Source organism: Heteronotia binoei, chromosome 4 (assembly GCF_032191835.1).
Source record: "Heteronotia binoei isolate CCM8104 ecotype False Entrance Well chromosome 4, APGP_CSIRO_Hbin_v1, whole genome shotgun sequence".
Lineage (NCBI taxonomy): Eukaryota > Metazoa > Chordata > Lepidosauria > Squamata > Gekkonidae > Heteronotia > Heteronotia binoei.
Genome location: NC_083226.1, coordinates 166,920,221 through 166,934,315, shown reverse-complemented (window position 1 = coordinate 166,934,315; position 14,095 = coordinate 166,920,221). Strand labels below are relative to the sequence as shown.

Below are 14,095 nucleotides of genomic sequence, written 5' to 3'. Positions count from 1 at the left end.
TCCCAGGAGACATTTAACCCACACACACCTTTTCTGATGACCCTGAAGTGGGGGGAGGGCCTCCAAACTGGGGGATCCCCTGCCTCCACCTGGGGATGGGGAGCCCAAAGTTGCACAGTAACCTTTGTTTCTGGTTGAGATTCTTTACTTTTCTGTGGGGTCCAGCAGAGAAGGGTTGAACAGTTTCATAATGGAGGAGGAAGATGAGACTGGATTTATATGCTTCCCTTCACAGAAGCAGGCAGAAGCACTCTCCACAAAAACCCTAGCAGGGCTGCAAGCTGTAAAACTCAACACACATGAAGCTGCCTTCGCTGATGATGATATCGGATTTATATCCTGGCCCTATACTCTGAATCTCAGAGTGGTCACAATCTCCTTTACCCTCCTCCCCCACAACGGAACTTTGGGAGGTAGTGGGTGGGGCTGAGAGAGCTCTCCAGGAGCTGCCATTTAAAGGACAAGTCCTGCGAGAGCTATGGATGACCCAAGGCCATTCCGGCAGCTGCAAGTGGAGGAGTGGGGAATCAAACCCGGTTCTCCCAGATAAGAGTCTTCCCACTTAACCACTGCACCATGCTGCCCTTTCAAGGCCAACCTCTACGAGAGCTATGGCTGACCCAAGGCCATTCCAGAAGGTGCAAGTGGAGGAGTGGGGAATCAAACCTGGTTCTCAAAGATAAGAGTCTGCCCACTTCACCACTGCACCATGCTGCCCTTTCAAGGCCAACCTCTACGAGAGCTATGGCTGACCCAAGGCCATTCCAGAAGGTGCAAGTAGAGGAGTGGGGAATCAAACCCGGTTCTCAAAGATAAGAGTCTGCCCACTTCACCACTGCACCATGCTGCCCTTTCAAGGCCAACCTCTACGAGAGCTATGGCTGACCCAAGGCCATTCCAGCAGGTACAAGTGGAGGAGTGGGGAATCAAACCCGGTTCTCCCAGGTAAGAGTCTGCCCACTTCACCACTGCACCATGCTGCCCTTTCAAGGCCAACCTCTACGAGAGCTATGGCTGACCCAAGGCCATTCCAGGAGCTGCAAGTGGAGGAGTGGGGAATCAAACCCGGTTCTCCCAGATAAGAGTCCTCCCACTTAACCACTACACCAAACTGAATCAGACCTTTGGTCCAACAAGCTCAGTGCTGACTCCTCCGACTGGCAGCTATTCCACATCACCTCCTGGCGGATCCTTTCAATCGGAGATGCTGCGGGGTTGAATTTGGGACCTTCCGCATGCCAAGCAGCTACTCTGCCCCTGAGCCACGGCCCCTCCCTCAGTGACCCTGCTTTGGTTCACGAGCACTGAGCTCTCTAAAAATACACAGCCTATCTTATGACATTTTCTATAAAAAGGACAAACATTAAATATTTAAGAAAATTACAGTGAGCACTATGAGGTTGCCAAAAGACTTTATTCCGTTTCCAATCGATATGTCTTTTCCGGTTGTCGCAACCAACCTAAATCGTGCATGGGAAATGTGGATTAAAAAAAACAAAACCCAGTGATCTAAATCACATTGATTCACTCAGCTCACTTGGGGAGCTGGGACAAACACACTCGGCTAGGGTTGCCAATCCCCAGGTGGGGGCAGGGGATCCCCCAGTTTGGAGGCCCTCCCCCTGCTTCAGGGTCATTAGAAAGAGGGGCGGGGGGGAGGAAATGTCTGCTGGGCACTATAGAGACCGATTTCCATAGGGTATAATGGAAAATTGATCTGCTGGTAATTGGGGCTCTGGGGAGGGGCTGTTTTTTTCTAAGAAGCACCAAATTTTTTAAGAGGCACCCAATTTGCAGCATAGCATCCAGTGCCTCTCTTCAAAACACCCTCCAAGTTTCAAAACGATTGGACCAGGGGGTCCAATTCTATGAGCCTCCAAAGAAGGTGCCCCTATCCGTCATTATTTCCAGTGGAGGGAAGGCATTTAAAGGGTGTGCGGTCCCTTTGAACGTAATGGCCAGAACTCCCTTTGGAGTTCAATTATGCTTGTCACAATCTTGCTTCTGGCTCCACCCCAATGTCTCCTGGCTCCACCCCCAGATTTTTCTTGAATCGGCAACCCTACAATCGGCTGTGGTGCCTGACCCTGAACCAAGTCCTAGAGCAGTGGGATGGTGAGCCACAAGTTCAAATTTACTTGGTGTGGTGACCTATCCAGGGCCCACCCAGAATTTTTGGCATGCTAGGCAAGCTATGCCCTTAGCACCCGTCAAGTTCAGCGTTCCATTTTTTTAGTATAGAAATTTTTATTAGTTTTATACAGGGCAAGTTGGGGGATTGGGGGGAAAAGAGTAAGGGACAGGGTACAGAAAGTAAAAGGAGTAGATTATAATTGTTTGTACTTTAAAAGAAAAAGGAAAAAATATAGTTTATTGCATCTGCAAGTATTCAGAATTATTACATCAGTGTAAACTATTACATTACTCACGACCTGAGTTCGATCGCAGCGGAAGCTGGTTCAGGTAGCTGGCTCAGGTTGACTCAGCCTTCCATCCTTCCGAGGTCGGTAAAATGAGTACCCAGCTTGTTGGGGGGAAAGTGTAGATGACTGGGGAAGGCCATGGCAAACCACCCCGTAAAAAAAACTGTCGTGAAAACGTTGTGAAAGCAACGTCACCCCAGAGTTGGAAACGACTAGTGCTTGCACAGGGGACTACCTTTATCTTTTTTATACTGGACCCTAAATTATTTCCCAATCTCAAGATTGCAAGGCTCCTAACTTAACTCCCCCTTTCCCAGCTGTGTGCATGCATGTGAGATGCAGAAACTGACATGTTAACGTTGCTGGAAGGATGAGAAAAGTTAGGTCACAAAGACTGACAGGTGGGCACTGAGAAATAAGCCTCCTGAGACAGTTCCCAAGCTCAAGCCTGGGACTCAGGATGTTTCTAACCGCAAAAGATAGACAAATGCATAGTTGTAGCAATTCACACGCTCATGAGAGGATTCCAAGTTATCTCTACTGTTCCCTTTGATGTACCCCTTAAAGCCAGATGCCATACACTGAAATGTATCACTTTCAAGTTGTTCCATCTATGAGTACAATGGATTATCAATAAACTGAGACTTTGTCATCGCTTGGTTCTTTTGAAACTTCCATGCTTGACACATAGTCTCAATGCGCAAATGATAGCAGAATTCAGCACAATGCCACACGTACATGTTCACAGTCCCTTCCCACTCTTGCCATCAAGTGGGCTAGAAAGCAAAGAAAATGAAAACAAGGTTTGCAAGATGCTGCTTCCAGGCTCCATATCTGGCAGCATTATGTTTTGCTCAATAAAGCCTTTGTTCCAAGTTTAGGGATCAATTTCTTAAAAAAAAAAACTCCAACAAGAAAAAACAGCTTAAAACAACACCTTTACCGTTTTCGCACACAGTTTACCTCGCAGTCACAATCCTGTTCCCTCCGCAGCGTCCGGTTGGATTTCCCACCATCTGTGCCGGAGTTACAGGAAGTGCCGCGGCTTTTGCGTAGCAAACATAAACCGCTAAATCCCAGTTTACGTTTGCTACGCAAAAGCCGCGGCACTTCCTGTAACTTCGGCGCAGATGGTGGGAAATCTGACAGACGCTACAGAGGGAACAGGATTGTGACTGCGAGGTAAGCTGTGTGCGAAAACGGTAATTCTTACACCTGAGTGCCATATTAACTTCCTACATTCTGGCTTAAACAACAGCTTCCTCAGCAACAAATTCTCTCTTCAAATCCCTCCTCAGCAACAAATTCTCTTAAAGCAACTAAACAGGCAGTTAGTTCTTTCCATGAGGGAATGAAATCATGAACATTTCCAGAGCCCTCCTCTGGGTTTATTCCTATAGGCAGGGCTTTTTTTGTAGCAGGAGCTCCTTTGCATATTAGGCCAGACACCCCTGATGTAGCCAGTCCTCCTGGAGCTTACAGTATGCCCTGTACTAAAAGCCCTGTAAGCTCTTGGAGGATTGGCTACATCAGGGGGTGTGTAGCCTAATATGCAAAGGAGCTCCTGCTACAAAATAAAATCCCTGTCTCTAGGACACAAGCAGCCTTGTTTTAGGGCAGGTGTAACCCAGGAGGTGGGTCTTCTGCTTACCTGGCCATCTGCTTGTAGGCTTCTTCTGCCACAGCGAAGATATGAGGATCCATATCTCCCATGTTTTGGCCACTGTAGGCATAAATGACATCTTGTCCATAGATTGGCAATTGTTCATAGGGATTAATGGCAACAAGCACAATACCTTTTAAAAAAAAAAGTAGTGAAAAATAGAAGTTATAACCACATCAAAGCCAAATGTGGAGAGCATGCAATTTTCAAAAACAACACTACGAATCAATAATTTCTTATACATGCAAGCTTTAACGTTTGAAAACGTTGCTAAAATAAACTCTGGTTTCGTTTACTTGCAGCAGTCTTTTGTTTTTTCCCCTGTATTTTTGTTTTCTTAATTAAGGGGGGGGGATTAAATGCTCCTAATGGTCTTGCCTGGAACAGTCTTAAGTATCAGAATACCACCGGTCTTACGCGACAGTGTTGTTCTGGAGCAACTGAGAGATGACCTGACTTGTGAGTGTGTTAAGTGCTATTAAGTGAGTTCAGAGCCACTTTGGTGTAGTGGTTAAGCATGCAGACTCTTACCTGGGAGAACTGGATTTTATTCCCCCCCCCTCCTCCACCAGCAGCTGCTGGTGTAACCTTCGGTCAGTCATAACTCTCTCATCACTGTTATCTCAAGAGCACTCTCAGCTCCACGTACCTCGCAGGGTGTCTTTTGTGGAGAGGGGAAGGGAATGGAGATTCTAAGCTGCTCTGAGACTCTGTGTGAAGGGCAGGGTATAAACTGAATCTCCTCTTCTCCTTCTCCTGCTCCTCTGTCAAGTCGCTTCCGATCTACGGCAACCCTATGAATTAATGTCCTCCAAAATGTGCTGTTGTTAAAAGCCTTGCTTGGGTCTTGCAAAATGAGATCCATGGCTTCCTTGATGTAGCTGATCCTGTCTATAGTGGATGTCAGGGGTGGAATTCTAGCAGGAGCTCCTTTGCATATTAGGCCACAAACCCCTGATGTAGCCAATCCTCCAAGAGGTTCCAAAAAAGAGCCTTGTAAGCTCTGGGAGGATTGGCTACATCGGGGTGTGTGGCTTAATATGCAAAGGAGCTCCTGCTAGAATTCCACCCCCCTAGAATTCCACCCCTGGTGGATGTTCTGGTGCCAAAATTTGTACTCCTTCAACTCAAGAATATGATCTTCTTCACGAATTGCTGTCAATGTCAGGTGTTCAATCCTGATACCTCCTAAGTTCTTTTCTGGCTCAGATGGCATCCTTGAATCCAAAGAGAGTTTTCTTTCCCTGTCTTAGGCAAACTTACATGTAGTCCATCAATACACTAAAAGTTTCACACATGCATGAATTAGACCCTAGCAGGCACCAGAACTTTGGTTGTATAACTCAGGATCCAGGGCCCCTTTCCAGGCCTCAGATTCAGCAGGAGCTCACAAGAGTGCAACTCCTGAACTTTTCTGAGGGTTCCCCCTCCTCCTCCTCCCCCACCTTGTCCGTTGAATAATAGGTGCAGCTGCATAACAATTCTGGGATTAGGAGAGCGGGCAGCCAGTCACCAAGGGCTTTGCCATGCCCCCAACAGCCCTCATTAACCCCTGGAGAAGCCTGCACCACCCTTTCCCCACTTATTATGTGATTTTGGGTGGCAGGTGCTTTTTGACTGGGGTGGGGCGACCCAGGAGAGCCCCAGGCAAGTGAGGTCTGCAGCCCAAGCAGGCCTCACTCACCCAGGGCTCTCCTTTCTTGCATCGGGTTGCTTTTGACTGGTGGGGGGTCAGCATACGCTAATGAGTTACGCTAATGAGCTCCACCACCTATTTTTCTACAAAACGACCCCTGCCCTTTTCTCACCTTTTCTTTTTTCACCCTGCCCCCTAACCCCAAGACACACCCACTGCAAGAGAGGACAAGTCGCAGCGCTCACCACAGTAGGTGTAGATATGGTTTGATTCCAAGAATCGGACTTTCAAGTTATGCAAGACGGCAGGTTCGTGGAGATAACTTAATGCTGTCAGGTCATTTTCTCCAACCAAAATATCTGGATTGCGCAAGAAGGGGAGCTCGTTGGCTTGAGGGTTAATAGGATATTCCAGGACCTGAAACGATACAGAAGAAAATTTACTTAATTATAGGAAAGCCATAAAGAGAGGAGGAGAGACGGAGAGATGCTTAGGATGCTTCCTTTTTCTATAACCCAACGGAATTCTTGTTTTCAGGACACAAAACTGGCAAGAGTAACATGGTGGGGTGGTTTGGATTCACTGAACAAATGAAAGTAACAGCAACTGCAAACATTGCCTTGGAGAGAAGACAAATTATCAGCAGGTTATTTAATTGTTCCCGAACGAAGATGACTTAATCCTCAAGTTCTCTGTTAGGCACAGAGTTGCCAATCCCCAGGTGGGGGCAGGGGATCCCCCAGTTTGGAGGCCCTCCCCCCATTTCAGGGCCATCAGAAAGCGGGGGGAGGGGAGGAAAATGTCTGCTGGGCACTCCATTATTCCCTATGGAGACCGATTCCCATAGCGTATAATGGAGAATTGATCCCTGGGTATCTGGGGCTGGGAGGGCCCTGTTTTTTGAGGTAGAGGCACTACATTTTCAGCAAAGCATCCAATGCCTCTCCCCAGAATACCTTCTACGTTTCAAGAGGATTGGACCAGGGGGCCCAATTCATAGAATCATAGAGTTGGAAGCTACCTTCAGGGTCATCTAGTCCAACCCCCTGCACAATGCAGGAAACCGCTAAATTCCCAGGAAATTCTATGAGACCCCAAAAGAAGGTGCCCCTATCCTTCATTATTTCCAATGGAGGGAAGGCATTTAAAAGGTGTGTGGTCCCTTTCAATGTGATGGCCAAAACTCCCTTTGGAGTTCAATGATGCTTGTCACACCCTCGCTCCTGGCTCCACCCCCAAAGTCCCCAGATATTTCTTGAGTCAGACTTGGCAACCCTAGTTAGGCATGATCTAGATACAGCATATCAGGAGAAAGCTCTAAACCAAATCAGTTCAGTGCAAACAAAACAACCCGAAGAAACTGCCTAAGAAAACAGTGCTAGGGAAGTTTTATAGCAAAACTGTCCAAGTCTCCATCGGGCAAGTGTCCAGATGGCAGCTGCGCACGGTCTTGGTACACTCCCAGATGTATTACTATAATGAAGTCAGTTTCCCAGGGAAAGGCAGGTATATTTCCCCCCAGGGTATGCTCTTAACTTGCGCAGAGAATCTCAATGATTCCCTACAGGAGCGGAGGCCGTTGCATATAGCTTAAACGGCTTTCTTTAAAAAATAGAGAAATTCAGACAGGAGGGTTCTTATTTAATGGCTGTTGGCCTCCTAAATGAAAGCATCACGTTGAGAACCAGGAGACCTTTGAATTCCCTGAGCAGTGCATAAAGAACTTCACTTACGAAGATAGTTTCAGAGTAGGGTTGCCAGATCCAATTCAAGAAATACCTGGGGACTTTGAAGGTGGAGCCAGGAGCAAGGCTGTGACGAGGATAACAGAACTCCAAAGGGAATTCTGGCCATCACATTTAAGGGACCACACACCTTTTACACGCCTTCCCTCCACTGGAAATAATGAAGGATAGGGGCACCTTCTTTTGGGGCTCAGAAAGAAGAAGACATAAGATGATATTGGATTTATATCCCATCCTTCTCATTTATGTCAGATCCGGCCCTCATGAGTCTGACACTCCTCCTCTACAGCACGCTGGCTCTCTCCACACCGTTGAAATGAGCATTAAGGGTAGTCCTGCTCTCCTGATTGGATGAGCATCTCCTGTATGTCGCTAGCCCCAGAGAATCATAGTTGTCAGAGAGGCGTCGAGGGAGCAGTTGCTAAATTAATTAGAAGCATGAGCTGGTCACGAATACGATCTGGCAGGTCCTGGTTTGAACTCAGAAAAGCTTCTTCACTGTCTCTCTCTCTCCCTCTCTCTGGCTGGGGATCTTTAAAGATGGAAGCACCACCCTAGGGGAGGTGACAAAGGTGTTTACAGATAAAAGGAGGAAACTTCACGCTGTTCTGGTTTAATTGGAAGCTCAGCTAAGACAGTGCCAAGGAAGCTTCACCATATGCCCACCCATATGCTGGAAATGGCGCAACTGTACGCTTCATAAAATTTCCCTAGTTAATCTGCTCGGGTTTTTTAAAAGGACTTCCCCGTTCTTTAGGGAGCTTCTCTCTATTCTTGGCTTTGCCGGCTGTGTTTCCTCTAAGTTTTTTGTTTCCGCTATTTTAAAGGCATTCTTTGGTGTAGTGGTTAAGTGCACGGACTCTTATCTGGGAGAACCGGGTCTGATTCCCCCCTCCTCCACTTGCAGCTGCTGGAACGGCCTTGGGTCAGCCACAGCTCTCGCAGGAGTTGGCCTTGAAAGGGGGGCAGTTTCTGTGAGAGCTCCCTCAGCCCCACCTACTTCACAGGGTGTCTGTTGTAGGGCGGGGAGGCAAAGGAGATTGTGAGCCGCTCTGAGACTATGAGATTCAGAGTGGAGGGTGAGATATAAATCCAATATCATCATTATCATCTTCTTCTTCTGCTTCTTCTTCTCCTCCTCTTCCTCCCCCAACGCCTTTGCATTCCAAGACCTAAAATGGATTTACCAGCAAACTCCACTTCCACCATTTTAAATGGATTCTCTACCCCAGAAGCCTGGTAAATTTGCATTCCAACAGCTGAAACCAACCTGCTCCTTGAGAAAGGCTCCATTTCGAGGAGGAAACTGGAGCCCTCTCCGGCAGTGGAGCTGATGCAATGCCTACTTGGTGGAACTGACGTCATTGCCTCCACAACCAAGCCAAACAATGAAGCCCCAAGCAAGGATTCCACCCTGGTGCATATAAACTGTGTCCTCTTTTCCTAGGAAAGATGTTGGCATGAGCACAATGACACCATCCTCTATAGGACAGCCCTTCACGGACTTGAAGATAGTGATCCTATCACCTCTCAGCCGCCTCCTCTCCAGGCTAAACATCCCCAGATCCTTCAACCTTTCCTCATAGGACTTGGTCTCCAGGCCCCTCACCATCTTCGTCGCCCTCCTCTGGACCCGTTCCAGCTTGTCTATATCCTTCTTAAAATGTGGTGGCCAAAACTGAACACAATACTCCAGGTGAGGTCTTACCAGAGCAGAGTAAGAGTAAACCACAGTTGGGGGCCCAACCTCATCACAGCGAGCTTTGGGGGGTGGCAAGCAACAGAGCACAGTGGAGGGAGGGAGGGAGGCAGGCAGCGGCAGAGGGGGGCATCAGACAGGGAGTCTGCCTGGGGCACCATGCGCCCTAGGGCTGGCACTGCTCCCATCCAAATACTCAGCTTTGGAGGTCTGCCAAGATCGGGTTAACGTGGGCCAACCAGGTCAGGGCGACGACAAAAACATTCCAGCAAAAGAGAAGCCTGAATGTTTAGTTCATGCAGCACTTTGGCTGACAACTTCAGCTGGGCCTAAGTTTTAAAGACTGACTTGGAACACAGCTTCACACTGATCAGACATGCCTCTAGGGGTCTTTAAATGAAGTGTCCTCTTGAACACTGACATAAGAAAGCCATTGTCCTCCAAGAACTGTGCCGGCTGGGGTAACATTTAACTCAGCCATCCGGGTGGGAGTCGACCACACGGTTCCGGGCCACAGAGCCGACACTGTGTCAGCCCGTATCGCCGGCAGTTCTTCCAGTGGACGTAGCAACTCTGGGGTTATTATTGCCCTCTGTGAAAGAGGAGTTAATTGCAACATCAAGAATGAAAGGCACACCAAATCTGACAGTGTGAAACAGCGCACAAACAGAACTACTCAAGGTTCATAACGAGGCAAAGGAATGGTTTAATATAATGAAGGCACGGCACTCATAGAAAGAAGTACTTTCCCCCCTTTCTCACAATACAAGAACTTGTGGACATTCCATGAAATTGCTGAGCAGTCGGGTTAGAATGGATAAAAGGAAGTCCTTCTTCACCCAAAGGGTGATTAACATGTGGAATTCACTGCCACAGGAGGTGGCAGCAGCTACAATCACAGACAGCTTCCACTCAATGCACAGCAGCCAAGAAGGTCTGAGCGCCTGCTCTGGCTGCAACGCCACTGAGTATGTTCTCCGCAGCTGAGAACGAAACGTCTGGAAGGAAAACTTTCTCCAGTAGAACACGGCACTTGAGCCCGAAAGATTCTACAGACCCTAATGATGTTACCAGCCGTGAAAACCTGAAATCTTTGATAGCTTCAAGAGGGGTTTGGATAAGCATATGGAGCAGAGGTCCATCAGTGGCTATTAGCCACAGCATATTGTTGGAACTCTCTGAGTGGGGCAGTGATGCTCTGTATTCTTGGTGCTTTGGGTAGTGAAAGGCAGGGTATAAATCCAATCTCCTCTTCTTCTTCCTCCCCTACGGTGGCATTCCAAACCCCAAAAGGCTCTACTTTATTTGACTAGACATTCCCCGCAGCTGCTGTATGCTTGTTTGTTTGTTCTGTATCACACCTCTCTCCCCAACAGGGAGCCAAAGTGGCTTACGCTGTTCTCTTTTTTCTTCACAAAAAACCTATGAGGTAGGTTAGGCTGAGAATGATGTGACTGGCCCAAGGTCACCCAAGAAGCTTCCACCTGGTAGAAATGGGGATTCGAACCAGGGACTCCCCCCGATCCTAGTCCAACACTTTAACTAATATACCATGCTGCTTTGTGGGGAACCCAAGTCGGGTCAAGGGAACCTGGACCAAGGCCTCAGATTCAGCAGGAGCTCACAGAAGCGCAGTCCCCTGAGCCCTTTCTGAGGGTTCCCCCTCTTCCTCCCCACCTACCTTGTCCTTTCAGTAGTAGGTGCAGCTGCATAACAACTCCTGGATTAGGAGAGCGGGCAGCTAGCCAACCACCAGGAGTTTTGCCACACCCCCAGCAGCCCTCATTAACCCCTGGAGAAGCCCACGCCACCCTTTCTCTATTTCTTATGTGATTTTGGGTGGCAGGTGGCTTGCTGGCCTTTTAACTGGGGGGGGGGGGGGGCAGGTGGCCAAGGAGAGCCACAGATGAGCAAGGCCTGCTTGGGCTGGCTGGATCTCTAGCCAGCCCAAGCAGGCCTCGCTCCCCCGGGGCTCTCCTTTCTTGCATCAGGTTGCTTTTGGCTGGGGGGGGGCAGCATATGCTAACGAGTTATGCTAATGAACTCCGCCACCTATTTTTCTACAAAATGACCCCTGTCTGGACCCAACTCTTTTTTAAAAAACCTCAAATTTCTGGTGAGGTCCTAAGCCACAAACATCATTGGGTAAATCTGGAGCTAGTCTCACACTCTCAACTTAACAAAGCTGTTGGGAAGAAAAGTCAAAGAAGGAGAAGCCCACCTAAGCAGCTCTGAGATTCTTAAAGGAAGAATGCGGGGAGGGAGGGACAAAAATAACAGCAAAGATATATTTTCACTACAGAAGGGATGCATTGTTATCCACTCCTGTAAAGGACACAGCAATTACATGGAAATCCTGTATATATATTTTTGGGGACAGCAAAAAAAAAGAACCTGATACTGCCTATTGTGTTTCGGAGCTTTATATATTTCCAACCCTATTTTTAGCCCTTTCAATTTAAGACACTGCTTTTCAAGGAGGCTTATGTTTAAAGGGATAGAATGCCACCTCCAACACAAAAAAAATATTTATAATCAGCAGCCAGTATTTTAGACCTCACCTAGAGTACTGTGGTCCGTGTTGGCGGTCTTTAGTTAACAACAATTCAGCAGTCAGTGTATGCTCGTTTAAAGAGGACAGTCTTGCAGGGCAGAGAGTCTGAGGCCTTTATAAGAACATCAGAAGAGCCCTGCTGGATCAGGCCAGTGGTCCATCCAGTCCAGCATAGTGGCCAACCAGTTCCTCTGGATAGCCAACAACAGGGCAGAGAGGCCGAGGCCAGTGGTCCATCCAGTCCAGCATCCTGTCTCACGCAGTGCCCAACCAGTTCCTCAGAAGGGCCAACAACACGGCAGAGAGGCCAAGGTCTTCATAAGAACCTCAGAAGAGCCCTGCTGGATCAGGCCAGTGGTCCATCCAGTCCAGCATCCTGTCTCACAGAGTGGCTGACCAGTTCCTCTGGACTGCCTACAACAGGGCAGGGAGACCCTGATGCTGCCTCCTGGCTCTGGAATTCAGGGGTTTAGTGCCTCTGTGGAGGTTCTCCTCAGTCACCATGGCTAGTAGCCACTTATCTTCCATGAATCTTTCCAATCCCCTTTTAAGATATTAGGATAGATATTGGATTTATATCCCACCCTCTGCTCTGAATCTCAGAGTCTCTGAGTGGCTCACAATCTCCTTTACTTTCCTCCCCCACAACAGACACCCTGTGAGGCTGAGAGAGCTCTCCCAGAAGCTGCCCTCTCAAGGACAACTCCTATGAGAGCTGTGGCTGACCCAGGACCATTCCAGCAGCTGCAAGTGGAGGAGTGGGGAAACCAACCCGGATCTCCCATATAAAAGTCCACACACTTAACCACTACACCAAACTCTTCAGTTTCTTCTACCAGTCACTTCTGCTCCTGTGGCCATCACTACATCCTCTGGCGGTGAATTCCACATTTTAATCACTCCCTATGTGTAAAGAAGTATTTCCTTTTGTCCATCCTGAACCTACTGCTTGGTTTTCTGACCTTGCGGACAAGTAGCAGCTGAGCTTTCTTGGCCTGATCCATTTCTAGAAAGCCACTCTTCCACTTACAGCTGCTGGAATGGCCTTGGATTAGCCATAGCTATGGCAGAGCTGTCCTCTCCCATTTCCAGCCACTGATCGATTTTGCTAAAGCAAGACCCAGGAGATGCGATCAGTACCCCCTGCTGAGATCTTCCCAGCAGGACCCAAGGGAAAACAGCCACCAACTTGTTCAGCAAAAGGTCAGGAAGTGAACTGCCAAAGCCCGTATTTTGCTCTGCGTTTTTTCCCCCCATCTGAGAAATGTAAGGTGCAAATCATCCAAAGGAGCCGCTTAGCAACATGCAGCATCGTTACTGGAAAAGAGGACCCTGCATTGCATTGGGGAACAACATCTGCGGAAAACAGGAGGCGGCTTTGGAGACAACATGGCGGGAACTCCTTGCTGGATCACACCAAGAGCCAATCTGATAAAGAAGAAGAAGAAGATGAAGATATTGGATTTATATCCCGCCCTCCACTCCGAAGAGTCAGAGCGGCTCACAATCTCCTTTCCCTTCCTCCCCCCACAACAGACACCCTGTGAGGTGGGTGGGGCTGGAGAGGGCTCTCACAGCAGCTGCCCTTTCAAGGACAACCTCTGCCAGAGCTATGGCTGACCCAAGGCCACGCTAGCAGGTGCAAGTGGAAGAGTGGGGAATCAAACCCGGTTCTCCCAGATAAGAGTCCGCACACTTAACCACTACACCAAACTGGCTCTCTGAAATAAAGGATTTCAGATTCAGATTCACAGGAATAGCTCCTTGCCAGAGAAGAATAGAGGCCTGTGGTTTCTGCTGGCCAGACTGTGCCCCTCCCCTTCCCATGAAGCAGGTGAAGGGGAGGGCAACAAGGAGAATCAGGGACCTGGAAACCAAGCCCTGTGAGGAAAGGCTGAGGGACTTGGGAATGTTCAAACTGGAGAAGTTGAGGGGGGACAGGATTGCTCTCTTGGAGGAGGGCAGTGGGCTGTTCCTGTTGGCGGCAGAGGAGAGGACTCCAAATAATGGGTCTAAATTAAGGGTGGGAAGGCACCAGCTGAAGATCAAGAAAACCTTTTTTTACAGTAACAGTTGTTCATCAGTGGAATCCACTCCCAGGCGAGGCGGCGAGCTCCCCCTTCACTGGCTGTCTTTAAGCAGCGGCTGGGCAAACACTTGCCAGGGATGCTCTAGGCTGATCCTGTCCTGAGCAGAGGTGGTTGGCCATTGCCTTCCTCTCCAGAGTCTTCCTTGGTGGTCTCCCTTCCAAGCAGCGACCCTTGCTTAGTTTCCAAGATCGGGCTACACCGGGGGCGGCCAAACTGTGGTTCAGGAGCCACATGTGGCTGTTTCACACACGTTGTGTGGCTCTTGAAGCCCCAACTGCCCCGTTG

At 48.6% G+C, this 14,095-nt stretch overlaps 1 protein-coding gene across 5 annotated transcripts in view; it reads right to left on the bottom strand.

Annotated features, from left to right (window-relative positions):
* Nucleotides 1-14,095, bottom strand: part of MYO5B (myosin VB) — a 520,179-nt gene that overhangs the window by 350,138 nt on the left and 155,946 nt on the right. For all 5 annotated transcript variants that reach the window (XM_060236175.1, XM_060236177.1, XM_060236176.1 and 2 more), the window contains exons 3-4: nt 5,968-6,139; nt 4,075-4,219 (exon numbers count right to left, since the gene is read on the bottom strand). In XM_060236175.1, coding sequence (XP_060092158.1) covers nt 4,075-4,219; nt 5,968-6,139 — 317 coding nt within the window. The remainder of the gene's footprint in view (nt 1-4,074; nt 4,220-5,967; nt 6,140-14,095) is intronic.